General features: G+C 32.4%; 1 protein-coding gene across 1 annotated transcript; it reads left to right on the top strand.

Moving 5' to 3' along the window:
- The first annotated feature begins 108 nt into the window (after positions 1–108).
- On the top strand, positions 109–22,922 carry LOC114327648 (pre-mRNA-splicing factor RBM22). Its single transcript, XM_028276319.2, has 6 exons — positions 109–358; positions 416–469; positions 4,992–5,255; positions 6,132–6,338; positions 9,876–10,030; positions 21,048–22,922. Exons 1-6 carry the CDS (start codon positions 305–307, stop codon positions 21,568–21,570), a joined length of 1,257 nt encoding a protein of 418 aa, XP_028132120.2. The 5' UTR covers positions 109–304; the 3' UTR covers positions 21,571–22,922.
- Positions 22,923–27,857: the final 4,935 nt, after the last annotated feature.

The raw sequence follows: 27,857 nt of genomic DNA, 5'->3' as shown, positions 1-27,857 counted from the left end.
TGTAATTAGGTATATGATACGTCATAGTTTTAAACTTTCCCTTTCTGTCACTTGCTGTCATACATCATACGTCTGTCGTCTGTCATTTTAGTTGCAAAATAACCAAAACCAAAACTCAAAACCCCTAAAACCTTAGACAAGCTTGTCTAAGCCTAAAACTATGCTAAAAACCAATCACCAATAACCTAATCTGTGCAGAATTGATTGTTATAAAAATAATTATAGCTATTATTAAAGCTTAATTTATTTAATATTTGTATGTTTAGATAACAGCTACTTAGTTGTACTCAAAATTATATGAAAAATGGCCACTTCAAAGACAACAAATACGTACAACAGACAAAACTGGGAAGATGCTGTAAGTTGTAAGTCCAAAGATATAGACACAGTATATTGATGAATTATTTGGTTTTAGGATTTTCCTGTGTTATGCCAGACTTGTTTAGGTGATAATCCATATATTAGAATGGTAAGTTGTGTTTATTTTATGTGAAAGTAAACCTTTCTCCTGTTTTGGAAAGCAGAAGTTGATATCTTCACCTCAAAGTATGTCATAAGTTATCAATATCAGTATAACAATAATTAGCTTATTGAGCCTAGTAGGCCCATGGCTTGATTAACCATTCTCCTCCATCCCTTTTTGTCCATTGCTTTCATCCTCTAATTTGTGACATTGAGTTCTTGTAGGTCATCTTCTCCATCTATTTTCCCCCTTGTTCCGGGCCTTGCTCTTCCCTAATGTCATCCAATTGTACTTGACAGTAGTATTTTTGGTAGTCTACCCTCTGGCATCTTCTGTGTGCCCTAGCCATTTTTTATTTTCAACGAAAACTTTTCGTTTATAAGTTTGCAAAAGTCTGTGTGTTATTGCGTTTGCCGCTCCTGCAATACTTAAAGCAGGTGTATCGATGGATTCTTATGTAGTTTTGCCTTCTGAATCCAAATCTGAAAACGGCATTTCGATATATCTAACCGTCTTCGAGATAATCAACCTCAAAGTCTAAAATCTGACGTCACAATCCGGTTATCTCCTACAGATGCACTAAACGTCAGATCAAATGGTTCATTAGGAAGTAGGCTACTTTTTTTTAAATCTCGATTTGCCAAGCATAGGTTATTTACATTTGAGTTTGACACTTCGTGAATGTCAAATACAATTTGAGTATAAATATTTTAAAAGCAATAATTTATTAACAGTTTTAAAAAGGTTTATACCAGTATAAATACGGCCTCCCCTTTATGATAAATGGACTGTTCCATTTGCTATAAAATTGTATACCTAGTCGTTCCCTAAACTCGACACAACTGGCTAGTGATTGTAGAAGGTAATTTTTTTGTTTTTTTGAGAATTTTGCCGAAATTGGCAAAATTACTAATTATTAACTTAGAAATTATTTTTTGGTCGAATTGGCAAAATTATTGACTAAAATCACTAGCCAGTATTGTGTCTGTGTACATCCTTCTAATGGAAAAAAATATTTGAAGATTTTTCTCAAATTATGGATATCAAGAACATTTTCATTTATAACTCTTTTATTTTTAATTTTTTTTTTTTTTTTTTTTTTTTTATTTATTAAACACCAATAAGATGCTTAAGAACATTACAATCTGATCAAATAATGTGATCAATGAGCAACTTATTTCTAACCTAAATTACTACTAAAAAACTTTAGACTAAGGACAAACTCGATAGTACCCCCTAGGTTCTGTTAATATATTGCACAAATTTTAACTTGTACCATCACTTGCACCGTGCACTATTTTTCACTTAACTAACTCGAAGGGTTTCTTCCTCTTGAGTCTTCTAGCTAGATCCGTGTTGTCGAGGAGCTGGATGGCCTCAACATTGACGTGTTGAAGAAGTCGTTGTTCGTGACTCTTGGCAAATTTTTCTATGGTCTTGTTAACAGTATCCATGTCTAGGTCCCTATGGAGATCACTGTTCCTATAGTACCATGGAGCGTTGACAATGCTCCTTAGCACTTTGTTTTGGAATCGTTGAATGATAATTAAATTTGTATTACTAGCGCAGCCCCATTTTTAATTTGACAAATAAAAGTTATTCTTCATAAAAAGCTCTTCTTGTTCTAAGATTTATGATGCAACCGTGTCCCAAAAGTAGGGGAACAGTCGAATATTTCACGAACTAAACATCGGATGGAAAAACTGAAAAATACGTGTTCAATCATTTTCAAAAATCTATCCAATGACACCAAACACCAACTCCCACTACACCCCCTGGAGGCGGGGTGTAACTTTAAAATCTTAAATGGAAACCCCTAGTTTTTCTTGCAGATTTGCATTCGTTACATAAAAGTAAGCAACTTTTATACAAGACATTTTTTCGAACTGTGGATAGATGGCGCTATAATTGGGAAAAACGATTTATCCTGATACCATAGGTAAGTTATAGAAACGGTCTAATATCTCGAGAAATACACTTCCAAATAAGAAACCAAAAAACAGGTTTTTAATATTTTTCGAAAACCTTTTTAACTATTTATAATGGGAAATAAGCCACAATATTATTAAAAAATGATTTTTATTAACGTTTCGACGCCCAAATCGGGTGCCGTTGTCAAAATACGAAATACTACTAACATAAACAAAAATGTTGTTGCTTAGTAAAAAAATTCTTCCAATAATTTATTTAATTTGACTCATTTATATCGGCAATTCAGATACATATGATACATTTTAAAGTAGTTAAAATTGTAAAAATGCCACAAGAAAATAGCTTCAGAACAACATTTCGAAAACCTATCGATAAACACTAAACATGGCCCTCCAACCCACCCCCTGGAGGTGGGGTGGGGGGTAACTTTAAAATCTTAAATAGCAACCCCCACTTTTTATTGCAGATTCGAATTCGTCATGAAAAATTAAGCAACATTTATTCGAAACATTTTTTTAAAATGCTGATAGATGGCGCTAATAAATCATATTTTTCCAATTAAAGCGCCATCTATCAACAATTCTAAAAAATGTTTCGAATAAATGTTGCTTAGTTTTTCATGACAAAAAATCCGAATCTGTAATAAAAAGTGGGGGTTGCTATTTAATATTTTAAAGTTACCCCCCACCCCACCTCCAGGGGGGTGGGTTGGAGGGTTATGTTTAGTGTTATTAGATAGGTTTTCGAAAAGTATTAAAACAGTTTGTTTGGTTTCTCATTTGGAAGTGTATTTCTCGAGATATTAGACTGTTTCTATAATTTACCCATGGTATCAGGATAAATCGTTTTTCCCAATTATAGCGCCATCTATCCACAGTTCGAAAAAATGTCTTGAATAAAAGTTGCTTACTTTTACGTAAAGAATCCAAATCTGCAAGAAAATCTAGGGGTTTCCATTTGAGATTTTAAAGTTACCCCCCACCCCACCTCCAGGGGGTGTAGTGGAGGTTGGTGTTTGGTGTCATTGGATAGATTTTTGAAAAGGATTGAACACATATTTTTCAGTTTTTCGATCCGATGTTCAGTTCGCGAAATATTCAACCGTTCCACTACTTTTGGGACACCTTGTATAAAATTTTATTAATTTTATACGAGATATATAAAAAATATGAATTTCGATCAAGAGTAAACTACCTTTATAGTTCATAACATTTAAATTAGAATGATATAATTGCACATTAAAACATAATTATTAATTCTAAACTACATAATAGAAATAAATATACAAAGTTTTCGTTATGACAATGCTCGCATTTTCAGCTTGTTATTTATTAAATAGACGGGATCACCCCATTACAGCATTATAATAATATACTATTTTAAATCTAATTTATCTTATAACTTCACTTTAAAATACAATACTTAGAAATAATTCTAGAGTTTTAAACTATAAATCATGGTTTTAAATTGATTTAAACTTAAATTAAAAGGATCTATATCACAGTGACTATTTAAAAACATTAAGCCACTATCAAATGGATTATTGCAGGCATAATTGGTAGCATGAAAGTTTATATGAAAAAGTTCAAAAGATCTTTGTCTATGCTGTGGAATATTGAAGCTTATTTTACTTAAAAGTTCCGAATATTGAATTAAATTATTTAATAATTTATAAATAAATACAGAATCAAACTGAATTTGTCTGTTATAAAGTGTTTATTAGATTTAATCTATCTAAAATTACTTTTTTTGTCTATATTTGCAACTGGAATTCCCATTTTGTAACTGCAATACCTAAGAAACTTATTCTGAACTTTCTCAATGGAATTGATATACTGGTCATACATAGGAGACCAGACTAGTATGCCATATTCCAGTTGAGAGCGTACAAGAAAACAATACACAACTTTTGTTACATCAATTGGGAACTCACTACAGTTTCTTAATGTCAATCCAAGAAGTTTAAGACCTTTCAATGTAATATGTGAAATATGGTCATTGAAATAATGCTTTCATTAAAAGTGATGCCCAGGTCTCTAACTTGATTTTTATATCTTAAGTTAACATTATTCATAAGATAGTTTGAGTCATATTGTTTATTCCCCCTAAAAAAATTGATTATTTTGTCAATATTTTGTGTGCAACAATTAGCAATGCCCCTGTAATTTTTGCATTTGCTCTTATATTTTTTTTGTTAATCTTCTTTTTGTATACTTAGACATGACTTGCTGTGGTTTTTCAATGTGCCTCCAGTAAGTTGTTGTTCCATCATTTTCGTGGACTTCCTATTTAGGAACCTTCTCTCACTGTACTTACTACTCTAGTTGATGTCATTCGGCTTAGTGATTATTCCATTCTACTCTTCTGTTTCTTATCCAGTTATTAATGTTATTCACCTTGTATCTCTGTTGTATATATTTTTTGTAAATGGGACATAATTAGGTTTGTTCCAGCACAACTGAGAACTGTCCATGTAACAATCACTGTCCTCTGCAGTACCATGGAACGTATTATTCCATGGATGGTTCTCAGTCGTGTTGGAACAAACCTATTATTGACTTCTGACCTGTTATCAATATATCAACATATTTTTTAGACAAAAGAAAAGTTTGGAAAAGAATGCAAGATCTGCTCACGTCCATTCACAGTATTTCGTTGGTGCCCAGGAGCGAAATTTCGTTTCAAGAAAACAGAAGTGTGTCAGACATGTAGTAAGCTTAAAAACGTGTGCCAGACTTGTTTGTTAGATTTAGAATATGGTCTACCCATTCAAGTGAGAGATGCCGCACTAAAGTTAAGGGACGACTTGCCTAAGAGTGACGTCAATAAGGAATACTACATTCAGAACATGGAGAACGAGGTTTGTGGATAATTTGTTAATTTATTTATATTCTTGTTATTTAACAATAAAACACTGAAACTTTTTGTTTGCAACACATCCACCAAATTTATTACTACAGTAGACTCTATAACGAACACATGTATTATGAAATTTCGCTTATAACGAGGGACACTAGATATCTCATGAATTTCCTATTGAACTATAACACCTCTATAACGAGTCATATTTGGTTATAACGAGGAAAAATTAAATTTGTTTTAATCTTTTTTAAGTAAGTACTCTTACAAAAAACACCCAAAAAAGTTTAGATTTTATTTTTTATTTTACTTGTTTTTGTACATTTTTCAATAAAACTTTACGTGGGACTTACTATTATTGTCTATCTACAACTACTGTAAAAATTCTAGACCTTCTATCATCTAAGGATCCAGAGATATTTGACATCAAAAGTTAAAATCCTAGTATTCGGGAAATCGCAAAAACATAAAACACTCTAATAGACTATAAAGCTACCAGTACACAGTAAGTTAAGTGCAGACATTCAAAAGACAAATAATTTTATATATATAACATATATAATATGTTATATATCGTTGGAAAGAGAAGATTTCAGAGAATAATTTTCAATCATAACCCAAAAAAACTTAGAAAATTCAATTTTCGGACTTTGGCTGTCCTTAACGTGTTACAGACTATCAAGTGTAGAAACATAGTAAAAGTTCATCATTTGAGAAAAGCATTCTGCCAAAACAGCTGTAGCGACATTAATTTCTAATAAGTTTTGTAGAAGTGTTCAAAACAAAAGTTTTCAGTGTTCTATTGTTAGATAAAATGAACTTCTATCAAGTAACAGTCAAATCCATCACTTATTCTCATTATTTTTAATCTATTTAGCTGGCGAGATCAGATCCAGACTCAATCAGCAGTAAACTGAGTGAACCAAATGATCTTCTGATGAGATTAGCCAGGACAGCTCCATATTACAAGAGAAATAGGCCCCATGTGTGCTCTTTCTGGGTAAAAGGGGAGTGCAGGAGAGGAGAAGAGTGTCCCTACAGGCATGAAAAGCCCACAGATCCTGATGATCCATTAGCTGATCAAGTAAGTATACTTCCTCAATTTTAAGTAGTGATGGGATTCTCGAATACCAATAACACTGGTAAACACACAATTTGCTGCCGGAAATGTTTTTACTGTTTCTAGGTAATTTGGGTCTGCTGAATCCAAAAATGCCACCAGAATTGCTCCATAAGATCGTTTTCAGAAAATTCGAAAACAGATCACATATCTAACATATAGGGTAATTAACGCAGCACCACCTTCCTATATGTAGTGCTGCTACCCATCAAATAAACAAAGCACGAATAAAAAGTAAGATATTTATTGTATCTTATTATATTATATTATATCAATATACTTACAAAAATCATTACATATTATATCTGCCAAAAAAACTTAACTTTTCATCTAACCTAACCGGCATCGCAGCACAAATCTGTTATTCGGCGTCACCTAAAAACTTCCTTTTCTATGATTTTCTTGCAATGGCTTTAAAAGGACGGTCCCTTTGAACACTCCAGCAGTAATCCTCATGTGAGTATGCCATCTCCCCTGATACTGCTCTTCCATCGTTTTGATATCTTGGTGGAAGCGTTCCCCTTGTTCCTCACTAAGGTCACCAAGATTTTCTGGGAAACGGTCTAAGTAGCTGTGGAGGTATTTCTGAGCATTTCTTCCACTATATCCCGGTAATTTTCCGATTTATTGTTTCCAAGAATATTTTTCACAACTTCACATTGGCACAAAAACCATCATGCATTACATTCAATTTCAGTCATCAATTCTGTAAAATGCGAATATTTTATAAGTTGTCATATCTGAGGCCCATCAAATATTCCGGCTTTCAATTTTTCTTTACTAAGTGCAGGGAATTTTCTGGACAAGTATTCAAAACAAGGGCGATTCTGGTCTAGGGCCTAAATTGTTTCCTCAGCCCTAGTTTAATATGTAACGGAGGTAATATTATTTTCTCTCGGTCGACCAATGTTTCCTTACCTACGGTAGCTTTTCCTTAAACTAAAGTATCTCTAGAACTCATTTTCTTCTACTTCAGTGTTGGTCCTTAGCCCTGCTATCACAAAGACACAGGAAACAAGGATATTTTGTATAGCCACCTTGTTGTCCCAGGAAAAAGTTCACCATCTTAAAATCAACACACATCGCCCACTAATGTTGATAATAATTGATGTTTTTTAGCACCAGCGATATTGTTTTATATTCTTCGTTCATTTTTGTAGAATGCCCAATTGGTATACTTCTATATTTGTTGCCATTATGTAGAAGGACACACTTTAAACTTCGTTTGTAACTGTCGATAAAAAGACGCCAGTGATCTAGTGTATACTCCGATACACCAATTTTTTCTATTACAGTCCTTTAATATTGTTACAAAATACCATATCATCTCCTGAGAAAAAAAAAAGGCAAAAGATATAGTGCAGCTATAGTGGTTGAATATACAGAAATGTAAGAATATTTAAGTATTTGATGAGTATGTTATATCTCGAAAACTAGAGCTGATACAAAGAAAAGGTTTGTATTTTTGGAATCAGCACATATGAATTAACCAAAATCAGTTGATTTTTTTTTCGGCAGCAACACAAATTTTTTTTTTGTTGGGCTGTGTAATCAATGAGTATTCGATTCTTAAAAGTTCTTGAGCACATAAAACAAAGTATTCAAATACTAGCTGAGGAAGCCATCACTATATTATTATAATAAGGTATTCAGTCTCGGTACTCAGATATTAGCAGCTATTTACTGATTACCAATATAAGGGGAGAAGTTATTGTTATAAACAAATATTTTTGAAGGTAAAATAATATAATAAATTAATGTAATGAGTATTTGGGATACAGAAAAACGACAATAGGACTGCACAACTGATACTAATATTTTTTCATCATTCAACAAAAAAACATGCTTATTCTTAAGATCATCAAAACGACCACTTCAGCCTATCACATTTCTGTAAACATATTTCAGTGAGTGTGAGAGCCATTAACGAATATAAACTTTAAACAAATCATGAATAATTGATGAATTTAAAACAGTATTTATTTTTCAAATTAACGAAAAAAAGTTCTGGATTCTTAGATGTTCTTGAGTACTGGCTTCTTGATCTTTGAAAGTATTTGATTCTGCTTATCACTAGGTTTTAGAGTAGATACAGCAATCAAGACTTCTGTATTATATCATTGTATAGCTTCGTACAGCATTGTACAAGTACAACTTGGTGTATCGCTTCTGCGTCATAACATAAAAATAAGACATTTAAGCACGAACAGTCGTTTTTTTCCTGGATGGATTTAAATATCATTTTTAGCAATTTTACAGTGATTTGGTATTTATTTAAATAAATGTGTATTATAAAGTATCAACGGAAAAAATAAAGTTCCAACAGAAGCGACTCAAAAATGTCATTATACAGCATTACAACTAGTTATTTTGGTTGTAAAAAGGTATAAATCATCATTTTAACCACTTAGGGCCAATTTCTCATATCGAGTTCAATTCCAGTTTAACCTGAACTTTTGGTGAACGTCAGTTTAAAGTCAAAATCGTCTTTCTCAGTTCACGTTCAACCCATTGCAGTTTAAACTATGTTAAACCTGAACGCTGGAATTCGACCGTTCAAAGATTTCAGAACCCAGTTCAGATGATGTCATAGATTACGCAGGCGTTGTATTAACATGAAACACTGTCATAATATAAGTATAACCTACTTTATTATATTAAGCCTTACGATAAATGATAACATTATTTTTGTTTTTATTACATTTATTTATAATTATTACAATGACAATTTGACTATAAATACTTAAATTTAACTTTATTCAAAAACAGCATAAAAAGGTCTTACAAAATGGCGATAGTTTTTTACCTTTTGCCATCTATTGGCATTTCTCGAAAGCTGTAGAGCGTGCACTAACAATGAGAAATGCATTCCAAACAAAACCGAAGTTCACCGGTGAACCTCAGTCAACTGAACTATAGATTAACGCAGGTATGAGAAATTGACCCTTAAAGTTTTTTATTTTGGCTATCTGTGGGCAAATTGTCAGCCAAATCGAAGAATATGTACTTTGGTAATTGAGAAAAATGTAAAAATGGTGTTTTAACATTTCCTACACTAAAATTTGATTGAAAACATCAAAATAACTTATTATAATGCCGTATAATGACATTTTTGAGTCCCTTCTGTTGAAATGTTGTTTTTGTAACATGTAGTGTCTAATTTTTAATTTTAATTATGATAATTAATTGTTCTATGTACTTCAGATTTATATACTCTTTTTTTTTTATACTTTTACACTTGACGTTATTTGCTCAGATATATAAAAATTTTATGCAAATAAAAATTATTCTATTCTATTCTATTCTATTCTGAAAATTATTTTTTCTTTCAGAGATGCTCAGTTTTTGTTGGAGTGATTTGACATGGAATGTACTATAAATATTATTTTTTCTGGTATAAAACAATAATTGATTATAATGAGAATTATAACGAGAATATATACTTTGTATATTATTATGTTCTGCTTTTTCACTTTTTTTAACAATGCATCTAATTTGTAGAACATCAAAGACCGTTATTATGGAGTGAACGATCCAGTAGCTGAAAAACTATTGAAGCGAGCAGCTGCAATGCCAGCCCTTCCTTTACCGGATGACAAAACCATAACGACCCTGTATTTAGGAAATCTGGGACATTTAACAGAACAGGATATCAGGTAACCACATAGATAGATAAATAGTTTATTGCGAATTATAATACAAAAAGGACTTTTACAAGTCAAATATAAATATATACATAAGTAAATAGAAATAAAGAGGTCGGTAGTCAGATATATACAGTGATGAGCGCGCTAATAACCTGCAAAATAACGCAAAAGATGGAAAACATATTGAGTTATGAGATAAAAAGGGATGAATCTAGTCGAGGTGGAAACCTATAAATTTACATTATATTCATTGTTTCCCATCTTTAGACATACCAGAGATGTCAACTAAAACTGTCACTGTGACAGTGGTAGTTGCCAAACTCATCCGATACGTCTAAAGGTGGTTAACAATGCATATAATGCAAATTTATAGGTTTGTATCACTAAATTTCCCACCTTGACCAGTTTTATCACTTTTTATCTCACAACTTAATATGTTTTCCATCTTTTGCATTATTTTGCCGGTTATTAGCTGCTCATCACTGTATAGAGAAATATAAACATAAAAGATTCAACTAAGGGCCGGTTGTTCGAGCGCTAATTAAAAATGGAATCAACTGATCATTATCAAATATTTAATTACTGTCACCAACTGTCAATGTCAACTTTGATTGGGTTGCTCAAAACATAATTGATTACAAATATGACATTAATTGATTAGTTTATCAATTATATTAATAATTGTTATATTAATTAATAATAAATCAATCAATTAATTATGTTAATTATCATAATGATAATTAACATAATTGATTACAATCAACTGATTGGCGTACGAACACCGAATTTTGTTATTTGATGGTTGTTAAAGGGGACTTGATAATAATTAACTTCTTGATTATAATGAAGTCCCCTTAATAACCATCAAATCACAACACCCCTCATTCCTACGTCAATCAGTTGATTGTAATCAATTATGTTAATTATTATTATGATAATTAACAGAATTAATTGATTAATTAATCATTAATTATTAATTAACATACCAATTATATTAACATAATTGATTAATAAATCTCATAATTGTCATGAATTATGTTTTCAGTAACCCAAACAAAGTTGACATTGACAGTTGGTGACAGCAATTAAATATTTGATAATGATCAGTTGATTCCATTTTTGATAAGGGCCGGTTGTTCGAACGCTAATCAACAATGATCACTATCAAATATTTAATTACTGTCACCAAAACTGTCAATGTCAACTTTTATTGGGTTGCTGAAAACATAATTGATTAAAATTATGAGATTGGTTAATCAATTAACATAACAATTATTAACATAATTGATTAATTAATTTCATATTATGTTTTCAGTAACCCAGATAAAGTTGACATTGACAGTTGGTGACAGTAATTAAATATTTGATAATGATCATTGTTGATTAGCTTTCGAACAACCGGCCCTTAGGGCCGGTTGTTCGAACGCTAATCAACAATGATCACTATCAAATATTTAATTACTGTTACCAAAACTGTCAATGTCAACTTTTATTGGGTTGCTGAAAACATAATTTATTATAATTATGAGATTAGTTAATCACTTAACATAACAATTATTAACATAATTGATTAAGTAATATCATAATTGTTTTCAGCAACCCAAATAAAGTTGACATGACAGTAATTAAATATTTGATAATGATCATTGTTGATTAGCGTTCGAACAACCGGCCCTTAGTGTATTAACCAAGATAACAGACAAAAATTGGAAGAGAAGTACTCTTCAAATGAAAAAAAAAAGCATTCACTCTAAGGTGTCTCTTAATTTTTGCTTTGAATTCTGGTGCAAGATTACTGTCGTTGCTACTTGGAAAATTGTGAAAATATACATGTGCATTGTATTGGCAAGATTTTGTTTAATGTGTAATCAACACTGCATAATATACGCACAATCTAAAATTCAAATTTTAAAAGCTCTGAAGAAGTTTCTACAGTTTGGTCTATAACAGAGCCCAGAGATAATAAATATGAACACACTTTCACCCAGAAGAGAACCGCATAAGATAGATGGGAGTGAAAGTTACTAGCAAAGCTGTTAAAATAGTTTCCTTGGAAGACACTTTTACAAGATTCGTGAGAAGGAAAAGTTGTTGGAAAGCCTTTTCGATAAATTCACTATATGTTGTTAATCAGGTTAATCCTGCTTCCAAGAAACTTCACCTTGGTTATACATTATATTAGAGCGATTTCTCCAATATCAGTGTTATTTCTGAACCGATCACTCTCCAACGCGTGATATGATTACTTCAGTCTCAGTCTCAGGTGCTGTTTCAACAAAATGGCCCCTAGCGGAGTTCCATTCTCTTTGAAAGGCAGCGAATGGGATAAAGTGAAATTAACACTTTGTGATTTAGAGTTGTTTAAAGAGAGACAATTAGTTAAAAACCAATTGAATTGAAGTTTTTTTGAAGTTATATTTCTTTACGACCGAGAGTGAAATTTTATAATACCGGGCGCATGTGCACACAGACAGTATGTAGTTTGTTGCTAATCTTTCAAGATATGTATGTATCAGCGCTCTCAGCGCAAATAAGTCATTAAAAGAATATATTAGTGTTTTTAGTAAATGTATTATTTATAATTTTTGTGTCTTTGGATTTGTCTTCCTCGGGAATAAGATATTTTATAATAATAGTAAGTATATTTAAAGTATTTTTGTATACTTCCCTTGGTCTATTAAATTTGTCAGTATGTATGAGAAATCTTGTAACCTGTCAAAGCAAAGAGAATATAGCTCAGTGGTAGAGCGTGTGACAGGAGATCAAGAGGTCCCGGGTTCAAATCCCGGACGATTCATATTTTTTTTGGTATCGTTTTAAGGTTGATATGAACCCTTAATTAATTTGTTTCTGGTCCTAGAGATGGCTCCACTGTAGCATGCCATTGTGGTAACATTTTCAACTTAATTGTAGATTTCTACATGATGACTCAGTAATATGTAGAGACCTGAACACTTTTTTATCGTTACACCCATCGGCTCAATTGGCTATGTTGCCAAATTGTTTAAACACTAATTTTATCAACGCCTAATAACATTAATAGCAAGAAACATTTAGTCTATGTTATGAGGCCGCTCCCGTCTGAAAGAAAATTATGTTTCGGTTTCTTTGCGCATTCCTATTCAAAAATGTCCCCTTTAAGGAAATCTGAGGGCGAAATTATTCGCCAGAAATTGTTTAAACAATTTTTTTAAAGAAATTTAAAAGATCACCATTTTTTGCTCCGGAAAATATTTTTTTTAGGTTGTTTGGGTCATTCTAAACAAGAAAGGTATCTTGTCATTTTTCTCAAAAGTTGATAGTTTTCGAGTTAGGGGCGATTTAAAATCTGAAAAATGCGATAATACGCATTTTCGAAGCTTAAAAGCTCAGATTTATATTAATATATCGCACATCCCATTCAATACTGATAAAACTGCGGTTTTCTTCTCCTACAAAATAGATATTTTAAGACAAGTAATTGAATACTAGAATATTAGTAATTCAATAGCACACGACTGGATATCTTTTTTCAAAAACAAGCAATATTTAACCGTTATAAATATTTGTAAGATATGGAGGTATTTACAATACCGTGTTGCATTATCTTTTTAAATAACTCATCAACCATAATTGCTACGATTATACAGATTAACAATAAAAAACCGGATAAAGTGATAAATGGTAGTTTATTAGATAAATTTAATAATCATAATTGTATATTATAAATCACTTACAAGAAATTAACTCAACAAATTGAAATAAAATGATTGGTGTACATTTGCAATAAGATTTTTTTGCATAATTCCAGTAAATGCTCTTTTGTTTTCTCTTCTACAGTAGGAGGCTTTTCGTAGGCTGGTTTTGAGTTATATTGCTCTAAAATATTATTATTATCAGAAAAACGACGAGTAGAAAGGTCAATAGTTTTATAAGTTATATAGTCAAAGTTAGTTTTGTAAAAAACTTTTTCTACTTTAAGAATTTGTATATTATTCCATATTACTTTATCGTTATCCGAATTTTTGCCCAAAAATTTTTGAAAGGTACTTGAAGTCAAAAAAGTCTTCAGCGTCATATCATTCACGATAGCTAGAGAGGCATGTTGCAATTTAATTTGCTCCTCGCATAGCAATGGCTTCGTGCCAAAAAAGCAGGAACCGTTTGCGATGCTACTTCGAAAATCGTAAAATTAAAGCAATTGAGGCAGGACTTACAAAAAAATGTAGAAATATATCCGCAATGTGTAGGTAATACTGCTTGCAAATTGAAGCAAGTTACTATGAGTTTATTATTTTTTGTGTAGGCTTTGTAATATCTTTTGCTTTTTCTTCTCGGCTTCTTTCTTTACTACGAAAGTGACGTGTGTATTGTTCTTGGCGTTTGTATTTTTCTTCTTGATTGCATTGTTTATACACCTCATAAATTGCTCCTCGCATAGCAATGGCTTCGTGCCAAAAAAAGCAGGAACCGTTTGCGATGCTACTTCAAAAATCGTAAAATTAAAGCAATTGAGGCAGGACTTACAAAAAAATGTAGAAATATCTCCACAATGTGCAGGTAATACTGCTTGCAAATCGAAGCAAGTTACTATGAGTTTATTATTTTTTATGTAGGCTTTGTAATATCTTTTGCTTTTTCTTCTCGGCTTCTTTCTTTACTACGAAAGTGACGTGTGTATTGTTCTTGGCCTTTGTATTTTTCTTTTTGATTGCATTGTTTATACACCTCATAAGTTGCGCACAGATCTTTCGTCGGTTTAGAAAAAGAGATATTACATTCTGTGTTAAAAAATGTTTCATATGTACATCTTTTGACAGATGGCAACTGCTTTTCTTCTCGTTACTCTTTGTAGTATCTATACATCTGAGCTAAGGTTAATGATCCATCAAGATCAATTCTCTACGAGTTTGAGCTCTTAAATAGTGAGACTCTACGCGCTCAAAGCTATTTATGTGTTTTCTTACGACGGTTTCCTTAAGTTTCTCGTCTATAGTTGTGCGTTTTTGATGATTTCCTCTATTATCTTTCTGAACGATGTTATAATCTTTTGACTTAGCCCAACTTGTTCGAATAAATCGATCTCTAATATTAAGGGTATTCATAAAAATATTTTGCATACTCTTCTCCTTAATTTGTTTATAGTTAAATAAAAACATAAATTGTTTGTCCTATTACTTCCTTCTACAACTCTCCCATACTTCGGAATATTGTGCAAACGTTTCTGTAAAAGACCCCTAGAACTCGCAACATGTTGCGGTATTACATTTAAACATATTATATTCTCCGTGAAATATCCATACATGATACAGTTACGGCGCTACAAACTACGTTTTTGAAGTTACGTCACTAATGTTCTCAGCAAGCGATGTGTATTCTGGATATTTTCAGATTTTAAATCCCTTGTAACTCGAAAACTGTTAACTTCTCAGAAAAATGAGAAGATATCTTTTTTGTTTAGAAGGAGCCAAAAAACCTAAAAAATTACAGGGCAAAATAGGAGATTGTTGAAATAGAGCCTGCCGCATTGGCATTAAAATCGGATGGACGCGCATAATTAACAATTAAAAAACAACAGTATAAATTGAAGTTAGACCCGATTACTACTCAGAATTTCAAAAATGAATGTTTAAACTTCACTTTAAGGACTTGCCAACCTTAAATATAATAATTTAAATAAGAGTTTTTACGCCTCGAAAATGTGTATTTTCGCATTTTTCAGATTTTAATTAATCTCTAACTCGAAAAACTATCAACTTTTGAGAAAAATGACAAGATATCTTTCTTGCTTAGAATGACCCAAAAAACAAGAAAAAATATTTTCCTGGACAAAAAATGGTGAATTTGTTTAGAAACATTTTTTAAACAATTTCTGTCCAAAAATTTCGCCGGCACCCTTCTGATTTATTTAAAGGGGACATTTTTGAATAGTAATCCGCAAAGAAACCAAATCAGAATTTTGTTCAGACGGGAGCGGCTTCACAACATAGACTAATTACATATTATGTTTCTCTGTAACTAAATATTCCAGTTTGTCAGGCATTCATCTTATCTCACACTGAAAGATTGTAATAAAATTTTACGACCTCTTCCATTCACTGTCGACAAATCATGTAAAAATGTATTGCATTGCACAAATTTTGTTTATACACATAAACCTTTTAACACATTGACGGACAGTGCGTCAAAAGTATAATCAAGTGTTGTGACACTATTATGAATTTTGCAAAGTAGAATAGGGAAATTGATAAATTTGTTTTAGCGCTTATAGTTTATGGAAACAATATGTTTTTTGTAAACATGTGGACGACGACCATGGATGTAGTATCATATTTCATATGCATCTGTAGATGTAATAATAGGATTTTGTTTTAAATTCAGCAAAAATGTTTATTCAGCAAAAATATTCCCATGAGATCTTTTTGCGTTAACCAGTTTCATGAGATACCGCAGAATAAGATCCAAAATGTTACAATAAAGATATTAAAAATGACTGTTAACAGAAAAAAATACTCACAACTATTTCACTAACACCAAAACTAGTTCGTCTCTGTCTTGCTAAGACAACCGTCGATTTATTGCATTTCGATTTAATGTCCATGATTCAGCTCCATAGTAAAGCATGTACATAACATTTAATTAGCCTTATTCTGAGGGCCAGTATCAGATCTTTGCTGCATAAAATCTTTTTTATTTTCACGAAGTTGGCACGTGCTTTTTCAATTCTCTTTCTTGTTTCTGCAGTCTAATCGTTATTTTCTGTGATTATCGTTCCCAAGTAAGTATATTTTTTTACGTTTTAAGTATATTTTTTTACTCTCTCAGACTGCTGGCCGCCTACCGTTAATATTTCATTTGTATTGTTGTTCTTGCTATTTTTCATAAATTTGGATTTTTTGATGTTAAGAGAGAGTCCGTATTCTCCACTACATATATCTTAATATTTTGTTCATTATTCTTTCTAAGTCTTCCAAGTTGTCCGATATTATGACTGTATCGTCGGCATACCTAATGTTATTAATTAAATTTTCATTCACTTTTATGCCGACTGTCTCGTTTACCAAAGCTTCTTGTGTGATTTCTTCCGAATAAGCACTAAACAATAACGGTGACAGTATGTAACCTTGCCTGGCCCCTCTCCTTATCTCTATTTCTTCTGACACTTCTCTTCCAAATTACACATTTGATCGTTGGCTGTAGTATAAATGGTATAGTTTATTACTAATGTTATTATTATGGTATGGTTTATTAATAACGAGGAAGTTATAAATGCCTTAAATCAAATGAAAAATGGAAAATATAGAGACGACGGAATAACAAAAGAGATTATTAGAGATGGAGGTCAAACTACCTTAAAGGCAGTTAAAATCCTAATGAAGAAGTGCCTCTTTGATATTGCTATTCCAACCACCTGGCAAAATGCGCAGCTACTTCTACTACAAAATAAAGGAGGCGAACACAAACTCGAAAAATAAGTTAGAATATTAAGACAATAGAATATAGAATTATTTACTCTTGCATTAGAAGATGCCTTATGCCCTAGAAGAAAAAGATAAATTGTCACTTAAATTTTTAAGTCATCCAAGATTTGCGATTTGCCGATAACATAGTGCTCATGAGCAACAATACAGAAGAACTAATCTACATACTAAAGATGCTTAAACAGGAATCTGAGAAAAGCGGTTTAAAAATAAATTTAAATAAAACAAAAGTGATGACAAATCAAAATATCAGAATCGACTTAGATGCAAGTGAGATCTAAACTGTCGAAGAGTCACACGAGCAAGCTAGGCAAACAGAATCAAACGGCAGACATAACTAGAAGAATCCGAATTACTTGGGCAGCAGTTGCAAGACTCAGTGATGTGTTGAAAAACAAAAAGATACCAATAAATCTAGAAAAAAGGGTATTCAACAGTCGTATTCTACGTTATGACTGATGGAATGGATACCGTGATACTTACAGGGTTATCAGCTAATAGATTAAGAACACAGAGGGCCATCGAACGAGCTATGTTAGGAGTATCTCTGAGAGAACATATTCGAAATGGGACGTACGAAACAGAACGAAGGTGGAATATGTAATTGGAAGAATTGCGCAAATGAAATGGAACTGGATAGGACACATAGCACGGCAAAACAACGAAAGGTGGACGAGAACATTGTACATTGGAGACCACGCGAGCATAGTAGTAGCAGAGGAAGACCACAAAAACGATGGCTAGATGACTTCAAAGCAAAAGTCGGGAGAAACTGATACCAAATAGCACAAAACAGAGAAGAGTGGAGAACTCATGGGAGGCCTTTGTCCAGGAGTGGATGCAAACAGGCTAAAGAAGTAGTTATTGTTTTCTTTAGGGACATTCACTTAACAAGCTATATGTTTTTATGGATTTGGCTGTCTCTAGAGGTGTATATTCTCGGGCTGAATACAGTCACTTAACTTCCACAATCTTATTATCACCTACTAACCCGTCCGGGGAAGCTCATAAAAACCGATAACCTTTTTCCAAGCACACAAACAATCCACACTGCTTTACTATATTTTTTGTTTTGATAGCAATTTCTGGCTTTTCTTCGTGTCTTATCAGATAAAACAATTGTTCTAGATATCGTTATCGCGTTTCCTTTTTTACTTCTTTATCGATGATTATTCTTCATACTCTTTCTCTTCCTGCTCTCAAAGAAACTGTTTATTAGATTTTTTTTCTTTCTCATCTAATTTATACCGATCCAGATTAGCTCCATATAACAGTTCTAGTTCTACTTGCATCAGACTAATCAATACGTTTATTTAACATATATTATTAAGTGTCAACACATTTTTTCTTTTGCCTTCGCTAATATTTATTTATTTCTGTTGTTTTTGTACATATTATGTAGAAGAAATCAATATAGATGTAAGATTTTTAAAATTTATTGTTATTATTTCTTTTATATTGATCCTTTTTTTATTTTTAATATGAAGGTGAAAATATTTTTAACCTATCCTGAATTAATGTCAGAAGTAGTTATTTATTTACTCTTACTCCATATCTATTTAAATATCGTCCAATTGTTTTCCTTTAAATTTAGCTCACCACAAATGCAAAAAGTAATGAACAAGGAAAATTTTAAAGATAAAATAATGGTTTCAATTAAAATCTTTAATAAACATAAGTGCGACAAAAGAGAAACACCATGGATGGTAGTTATTATAGAAAAACTATTTGACAAAAGAAGACTATTTATTCTCCAATTCAAAATATAGTCAAATACAAAGCTTCAGAGATACATGAAAAAATACAAATAAAAAAGACAACTTATCTTACTTAAAAACATTAAAAAGCCAACTCGGGTTTAATCGAGACAGAAAGTACCGGCCCTAAATAATATATCAAAATCTAATACGGCCAAGGGGACTGACAATATTTCAGGAACAATAGTTAAATTAATTTCAGAAGGTCACGCTGATGCGTTATAAATAGACGTTATAGTAGGCTTATATTATATTACCTACTAACTATAATACAATAAAACATTTTGTTGTACAAAGTAATTGATATGGCAACGCTGCTAGGATAAAGTTCTGTTTGACGCGATTCTAGCAGAAGGTACTGCTATCTATCGAACATAAATATTACCGATGGTGTAGGTGGAGCCACGTCATGGCGGTACAAATTCACAGCGGCAATTCAAGATATAATTTTTGTTTAACGAGATTTTTCATATGTTTAGGAAAAAATATTGAACATTTTATTGCAAATATTTTCCACTCTTACAGTTTTATATATGTTGTTATTAAAATTTTGTCCGCTTTCTTACCGGTAGCTTTATTATAAGCCAAAACATATTATTTTTTCCCATTGTGGCAAAACTGTAAGATCAAAAATTTTCAAAAAATTCATAAGTATTTCTTAGGATTATATCTTTATCCTGTAAGAAAATTAACAAAATTGTATGTTTGGTTTTTCCGCTTTATACTTGGAAAAAAGGAGTATTTTTGAGTTTTTTCGAAAACGAAAACATGAAGTTTGCTCAAAATTTGTGAAAATACTTCTAGTAATCACATACACCTTCTCAAATTTTTTCAAAATTTTTAAACTTCAAATTTTTTTTTGGGGGGGTTCAGATCAACCTTAATAAAAAATTTTTAAAAGTGGTAGGTAAGAAAGTTAGTTTAATATTTAAATAAAATACAACTAAGCTGTTAAGTATATTTATTTCTTTGAAATTATATAATAGAAGTATAACTTCCTACGTGCGTACAAAGTACACACACATTCTTTTTGTGTGTCAAGAGTATCAAATTTACAAGGGTGGTAGCATACATAGAAGTGATGGCATCAGCAAATAATGAATTAATGATTTTTTTAAGAACACTTTTTAAAGAGAATCCAGCCACATTGGCATCCTTCTCTTCACAAGCAGTTTGATACTACTGCACTCTTTGGCAAGATTCTCTTTAGGGTTTCTTGATTAATAGTTACATTATTCATGGAACTATATCGCCGCCGCCTACGAAAAGTATAACTCCGAAAAATGCCGTTAAGAGTAGAACTTTCAATGAACGCCGCGAAAAATATTATTTTCGATTATATATGATTGTGCAAATTATAATCCCTAATAAAGCGAAAAAATTTATTTTTTGAGGAGTATCGGCAAAAAAACATCATTTTTGTTTGTGGGTCCACGAAAATTATAATTACTAAAAAGTTCTTAGAAATAATTGTTTTCGTCGGCAGAAACAGAAACAGAAAGGGAAATAATTGTTTTCGTCGGCATCTATTATGAACTAAATCTTTTCATTATAAATATTTTGAGAGTTATAATCTTCACGGACACGCATATAAAAATAATTGTAATCTCCAATACTCATCAAAGAGTTATTATTTTCACTGGAAATGTATTAGGATTCACATTAATCATATGTACCAGCGATATGCTCCTGACATTTTCGATTTGTGCTCCATTTCTAGGACTTTAGGAAATATATTGTAGAGTTAAAGTTTTGATAATAACCACACCAAAAATATCTATCATTCTGAATCTGAATGTTTTGTTACAGGGATCATTTTTACCAATATGGTGAAGTCCGTTCCATCAGCTTAGTGCCAAAACAGCAGTGTGCCTTCGTCCAATTCACCACCAGGTCTGCAGCAGAAACAGCAGCCGAAAAAACCTTCAACAAACTGATTCTCGGCGGAAGACGAATCACCATCAAATGGGGGCGCTCTCAAGGCCGTACCGGACCTTCATCAATCGCACACCACGCTGAAAACTACGAACCTGTCCCCGGATTACCCGGAGCATTGCCCGAACTAAGCAATAACTTCTTCAATCTGGAACCGGGTCATATTCCTTTACCGAATATGCCTCCTCCTTCTTCTATCATGGTCCCTCCACTATTCGCTCCCCCTCCTATACCTCCATTCTTCTTCAATGCTCCACAGTTGCCGCCGTTTAGTACTCCTGCGCCAAGTACTAGCACTAGCTCCAGTGTTAGTGAACCTGTAGTGGTACCCAAACCGGTTCACTATCCCAGTCAGGATCCATCCAGGTTGGGAGCTACACAACAGATACAGGAATAATAAATTATTCGCTCACGGTAAAATATTGCAAAATCTCTGGATTTTAAAGAACCGCTTGGATTGACATGAAATTTGGCATACACATAGCTAATATGCCAAAGAAATAAGGGATAAAAATGAATAAACATTTTCAATTTTGTTGCAACCTGAAACTGCAGCCGTATCATATTCTAGTTTAATCAGAAAGTACAGCAAGTATCTCTACCGGTTTCGGGGCTATTTAGCCCTTCATCAGGAGATACATATGCTCTTCTCTCTGACTGAACCAGGATAAAACTCCGCGTGCAGTCACGCATTGCAACGAATGAAGTGGCAGGGATGCCTTAGGAACACCGGCTAGAAAAAGACTAATGCTGGGTTTCATAATCAGTTAAAGTGGACTTTAAATTTTAAGTTGGTACCTTTATCAATGCAATTCCTATTGGTAAATGTCAACGTTAATGTTCACTTTAAGTTGATTATGAAACCGGGCGTTAGTTTTCAATCTAATAGCATATAAAACAATATTTAAAATATTTTATTGTATTTTTAAAGACAGATTACATGCTATGATTTTTTGTGGTGGATATTTTTGAGTTGAGGTTGATTTCATGTAATCGAATGAACTATATTTTGGTAAAGTCGTCCAAGGAACGCAACTCATCAATATTGGCAATACCATTTTAAAGTCTTCTACTTTAAAATGTATAATATATGTCTGAATTGCCGATATAAATGAGTCAGATTAAATAAATTATTAGAAGAATTTTTTACTAAGCAACAACATTTTTGTTTAATCTAGTATTATTTTGTATTTTGACAACGACACCCGACTTGGGCGTCGAAACGTTAATAAAATAATTTTTTTGGTAAAATTGTGTAAAATTGGTAAAAAACTTATTTCCCATTGAAAATAGTTGATTATAAAAATGTCGCAAGAAAATAGCTTCAGAACAACATTTAAAATATTATTTTACATCCTACCATTCTCTGGTTACACTATCCGAGGCTTCTAAAAATGCAAGCCATACGGATACACAGACTAAAGGAAGATGGGGGAATTTTACAATTTATAATTCACATCCCATCTGCTCAGCGCGGCAAAGGATGTGAATTATGAATTGCAAAATTCCCTCATCTTCATTTAGTCTCAGCATCCGTATGGTTTACATTTTTAGAAGCCTCGGATGGTGTAACCAGAGAAGGTTTCCATTGTTTTCAATTTGGTAGCATGTAAAATAATATTTTAAATGAGTGAAAATAATTTCGACCACAAGTCCAGTATTCTGTTAACCGAGGTACAATAGTACCAAGCGGCGCCGCACAGTGTTCAAAATTGAAGGAAACGTGATCGTAAGTACAAAAAAAATAAATCTGAGAATGCCGAAATTAAGGGGTTTGTTTGTACTACTCATGATGCAACTTCTCAGCAAAAATTGATTTTTTAAGTTTGTTAGGGCCAGATGTATTAATGGTCAAAAGTACAAAATTCAGTATAATTTTATACCTCAAATTTAAATCCTCAGAAGCTGCCTTTTACTTGGAATATTACTTCATTTATGTGGATAACTAATATAAAAGTAATTATTTGAGATAAAAGTACATACTTTAAAGAATAAAATAGCATAGTTAGTTTCACGGAAAGGTGATTTTGATATAATAGGCCGTCTAAAAACCTATACAATTTTTGATAAAATTAATGTTTGACAGCGTATTACTTTTATTGTGCCATCTTGTGCCACGTTAAATCCTTCACTAAATGAAAGATTGCAATGTAAGGAATAAAAAAATATGTAAGATAAACTGCGAAAAACTGCGCAACTGAGTAAATTGCGCATTAAGTTTGCATCGAGCGCTGCGCGCATTTAGTCTGAATTAATTTCACTCGTATGTATTGTTTACATGTATGTCAAACAGATGTTGTTTGTTGGGGTTGCGAAAATACTGTGTTTTTTCTAAAAGTTCGAAACACCCTGTGGAATATTCTGGCATCTATAAAATGTTGAAATTAAACCTCACTTGTAGCCTTAGGCTTTCTTAACATTTTGTTTTCGATTCATTTGCTTATTTTGCAAAATAAAAAAGTTAGGTACTTTAACAACTAGCCATGTTTTTCGTCGATAAATCCTCATTTTTTGCTTGGTTTAATAACAAAGCCTACAGTAGGCTATGAGAAATTAACAATTTAATAAATGTCAAATTGTTAATAGTCAAAAAGTGTCTGATTTGTTGTGAAAATTAGTAGATTTTTCATTTAAGGCTTCAATTAAGTCCGTAATTTTTTTTGTTGTTTGGCGAAAATGGAACGCGATACAAGGAATTTGACCGCGATGAGTATGTTCAAGTAGTGAGCTTACATAGTGAAGAACTTAGCTACCATAATATCGGCACCTTATATTGGCAAAAATTTTTTGCTATGCACGAAAATGCAAGAGCTCACGTTGCACGAACTTTAACCGAATATTTACAACAGGTACATCTTCGGGCTTTTGAATTGGCCACCGCATACTCTAGATCTTAACCCAATCGAATATTTGTGGGACATAATTGGCAGAAGACTACGACAGCGTTTGCCACCTTCTAGAACCTTGTAAGAGGTACAAACAATAGCTCTCGAGATTTAGAAAAAGAAAATAATCGTTTTCGTTTTGATTCAATTCGAGTCTCTTGCCATCCTCTGACACGGTGTTTCTGGATCTCTATCCTTTATCAAAGAGGCTATTGCAAGTAGACTGAATTGAATCAACTCGAGACGAAGAAGAACTGCATCTATTAAAATATCTGCAGTATATTGTGGTTAGACTGTCCTCTAACGGGGAATGACAAAATAAATAAAATAAATTTCGACCAAGAGTCAGGATTCTGTTAACCGAGATACTATAGTATCAAGCGGCGCCGCTAGGAGGAGCTTCTCCAACAATGCGTCTCAGAATACTTTAAGAACACTTGGTCATTTTGTACTCTAAACCGAGTAAAGCATGAAAAAGAAAAAGAAAATAATCGTTTTCGTTTTGATTAAATTCGAGTCTCTTGCCATCCTCTGACACGGAGACTCGAATTGAATCAAAACGAAAACGATTATTTTCTTTTTCATGCTTTACTCGGTTTAGAGTACAAAATGACCAAGTGTTCTTAAAGTATTCTGAGACGCATTGTTGGAGAAGCTCCTCCTAGCGGCGCCGCTTGATACTATAGTATCTCGGTTAACAGAATCCTGACTCTTGGTCGAAATTTATTTTATTTATTTTGTCATTCCCCGTTAGAGGACAGTCTAACCACAATATACTGCAGATATTTTAATAGATGCAGTTCTTCTTCGTCTCGAGTTGATTCAATTCAGTCTACTTGCAATAGCCTCTTTGATAAAGGATAGAGATCCAGAAACACCGTGTCAGAGGATGGCAAGAGACTCGAATTGAATCAAAACGAAAACGATTATTTTCTTTTTCTTTTTCATGCTTTACTCGGTTTAGAGTACAAAATGACCAAGTGTTCTTAAAGTATTCTGAGACGCATTGTTGGAGAAGCTCCTCCTAGCGGCGCCGCTTGATACTATAGTATCTCGGTTAACAGAATCCTGACTCTTGGTCGAAATTTATTTTATTTATCTCGAGATTTAGACTGATAGTGTTCAAGACCAAATAGCAAACCTCATTTGTAATATAAAAGTACATATCTCTTTTATTATTGAACATAAGCGAATGAATCAAAAAACAAAAAGTTAAGAAAGCCTAAGGCCAACAATAGAGTTTTAATTTCAACGTTTTAATAATATCACTAATAAATTTTCTCAAAATTAAACAAACGTTTATGTGCATTTCCCCACCCTTTTAATATCTACATTGTATTTTTAATAATATCACTAACAAATTTCCTGAAATTCAAAAAGTCGTTTATATTATGTACATTTCAATACCCTCTTAACACCTATTTAGGTATTATCTTATTTAGAGTAACGAACATGTTACAATGAGTATTTCTTATCACTCATAACATTGTTAAAAATATATATAAGTACAGGGTGTTTCATTAAAAATGTCCAATATCTGAGTTGTAGATTCTAGACCTCAAAATATTAAGATTTAACCAAAATCACTTAAATAAAATATGGCTTCTTACTGAGTTACAGGGTGTTTTATTTAAAAATTTAAAAACTATGCTCAGTATTTTAAAACTATTCTACGTATCCTCTTCATACTTGACAGAAAGTGTAGGTACTATACACCCTATGAAATTATGTTAAATAACCGCTTCTAGTTAGTACCAGAGGCGTACGAGATAGACGACAGTAAGTGGTTGAACTTTTCCAAATGCTACTCCACTGGCGGAATTGCCATTTTAGCGCAATTTTTCGATTCTCCAATACTCGCTATATAAATAACATACTCCTCACACCTAACGATAAAATTATTAGTTTTCGAGATATTTGAACTTAAACAAGTAACGGCACAGATATTTTGAATAATGTATTGTGTCGCTTAATTTTCAAATATCTCGAAAACTTATGGTTTTATCACTAATAATGAATAATATACTCTTCAGTCTTAACGATAAAATCATTGGTCATAGAGATATTTGAAGTTTAAAATTAAGCGGCAAAATACATTAATCAAATATCTGTACCGTTACATGTTTAACTTCAAATATCTCGAAACCTGATGACTTTATCGTTGCGAATGAAGTGTATGTTATTTACATAGATAGTATTGGAGAATCGAAAAATTCTGCTAAAATGGCATTTCCGCCAGTGGCGTAGAATTTGGGAAGGGTCAACCATTCACTGTCCCCTGTCGTACGCTTCTGGTAATAGCCAGAAACGTTTGTTTAACATAATTTTATAGGGTGTACAATACCCACACCTTTTGCCAAGTATGAAAAGGATACGTCGAATAGTTTAAACCACTGAGCAAAAATAGTTATTAAATTGTTAAATAAAACACCCTGTAACTCTGTAACGAGCCACATTTTATTTAAGTGATTTGGGTTAAATCCTAATATTTTGAGGTCGAGAATATAAAAATCAAAGATTTGACATTCTTAATGAAACAACCTGTATAACGATATTTTTTAAGTAATTCATCCCCTAATGAGGGGATGAAAACTAAAAAAAAGTGACTCCTATTATGATATACTCGTTATACGGTATAATACCTCAAATATTCCAAGTTTTCAGCCGGATCACTTTTACAGTTTAAACAAATTTAGTTTCGATCACGTTTTGACCAATTTTGAACACTGTGCGCCGCTAGCAGAACACTCCAATAATGCATCGCAGATTATTTTAATGAAACGTGGTCATTTTGTACTCTAAACCGAGTAAAGTATGAAAAAAGAACATAATCGTTTTCGTTTTGATTCAATTCGAGTCTCTTGCCATCCTCTGACACCGTGTTTCGGGGTCTACCCTTTTTCAAAGAGGCTTTGCAAGGAGACTGAACTTTGCAAGGAGACGCTTGGTACTATTGTACCTCGGTTAACAGAATACTGGACTCGTGGTCGAAATTATTTTCACTCATTTCGTCATTCCCCGTTAGAGGACAGTCTAACCACACTCCGCTGCAAATATTTTAATATCTGCAGTTCTTCTTCGTTTCGTTTTGGTTCAATTCAGTCTCCTTGCAAAGCCTCTTTGAAAAAGGGTAGACCCCGAAACACGGTGTCAGAGGATGGCAAGAGACTCGAATTGAATCAAAACGAAAACGATTATTTTCAATATTTTAAATATTGTTTTATGTGCTATTAGATTGAAAACTTAGTCAAATAAGGGATACTCTGCCGATGAGTGCTTTTGTGCTCTGATACATTTGTTCAAAATAAGTCTGGAAGTGGATAAACAGACTAATTCTAAGCAAATTTCAATATGTTCTATAGAGTTTTTTTACTAAGTCAGTGGGTCTATTGAATAAAAAGAAGTATTTGCTTTTACTTCCTCGTATTTAAGTATTTGCTTAATAGTAATTAAATAAATGACTAAAGAAATAACTATTCAATTACTATTAAGTAAAAGCAAATACTTCAATAGACCCAATACTTTTTAATTTATTTGTACTACTAAATTACTTTTTTACTTTATTGATACTAAAAAAACACGTTTTTAGGCGGTTTTTTACAAATAACTCAAAAAGTAAGTATTTTATCGAAAAAAATATTCTTAGCAAAAATATATCTTATAAAAAAGTGAAAAAATGGTGTATGTATGAAGTCTGTAGTATGGTGGTAACTGGATATTTACTATACTGGAATGGGTTTGACTATCAGGAATACACTATGTACTCATAACTACTTTATTTGATTGAAGTAATACCATA

The sequence above is a fragment of the Diabrotica virgifera genome, chromosome 9 (assembly GCF_917563875.1).
Source record: "Diabrotica virgifera virgifera chromosome 9, PGI_DIABVI_V3a".
NCBI lineage: Eukaryota > Metazoa > Arthropoda > Insecta > Coleoptera > Chrysomelidae > Diabrotica > Diabrotica virgifera.
Note: the sequence above shows the minus strand (reverse complement) of the source record. Positions and strands in the feature narration are given on the sequence as shown.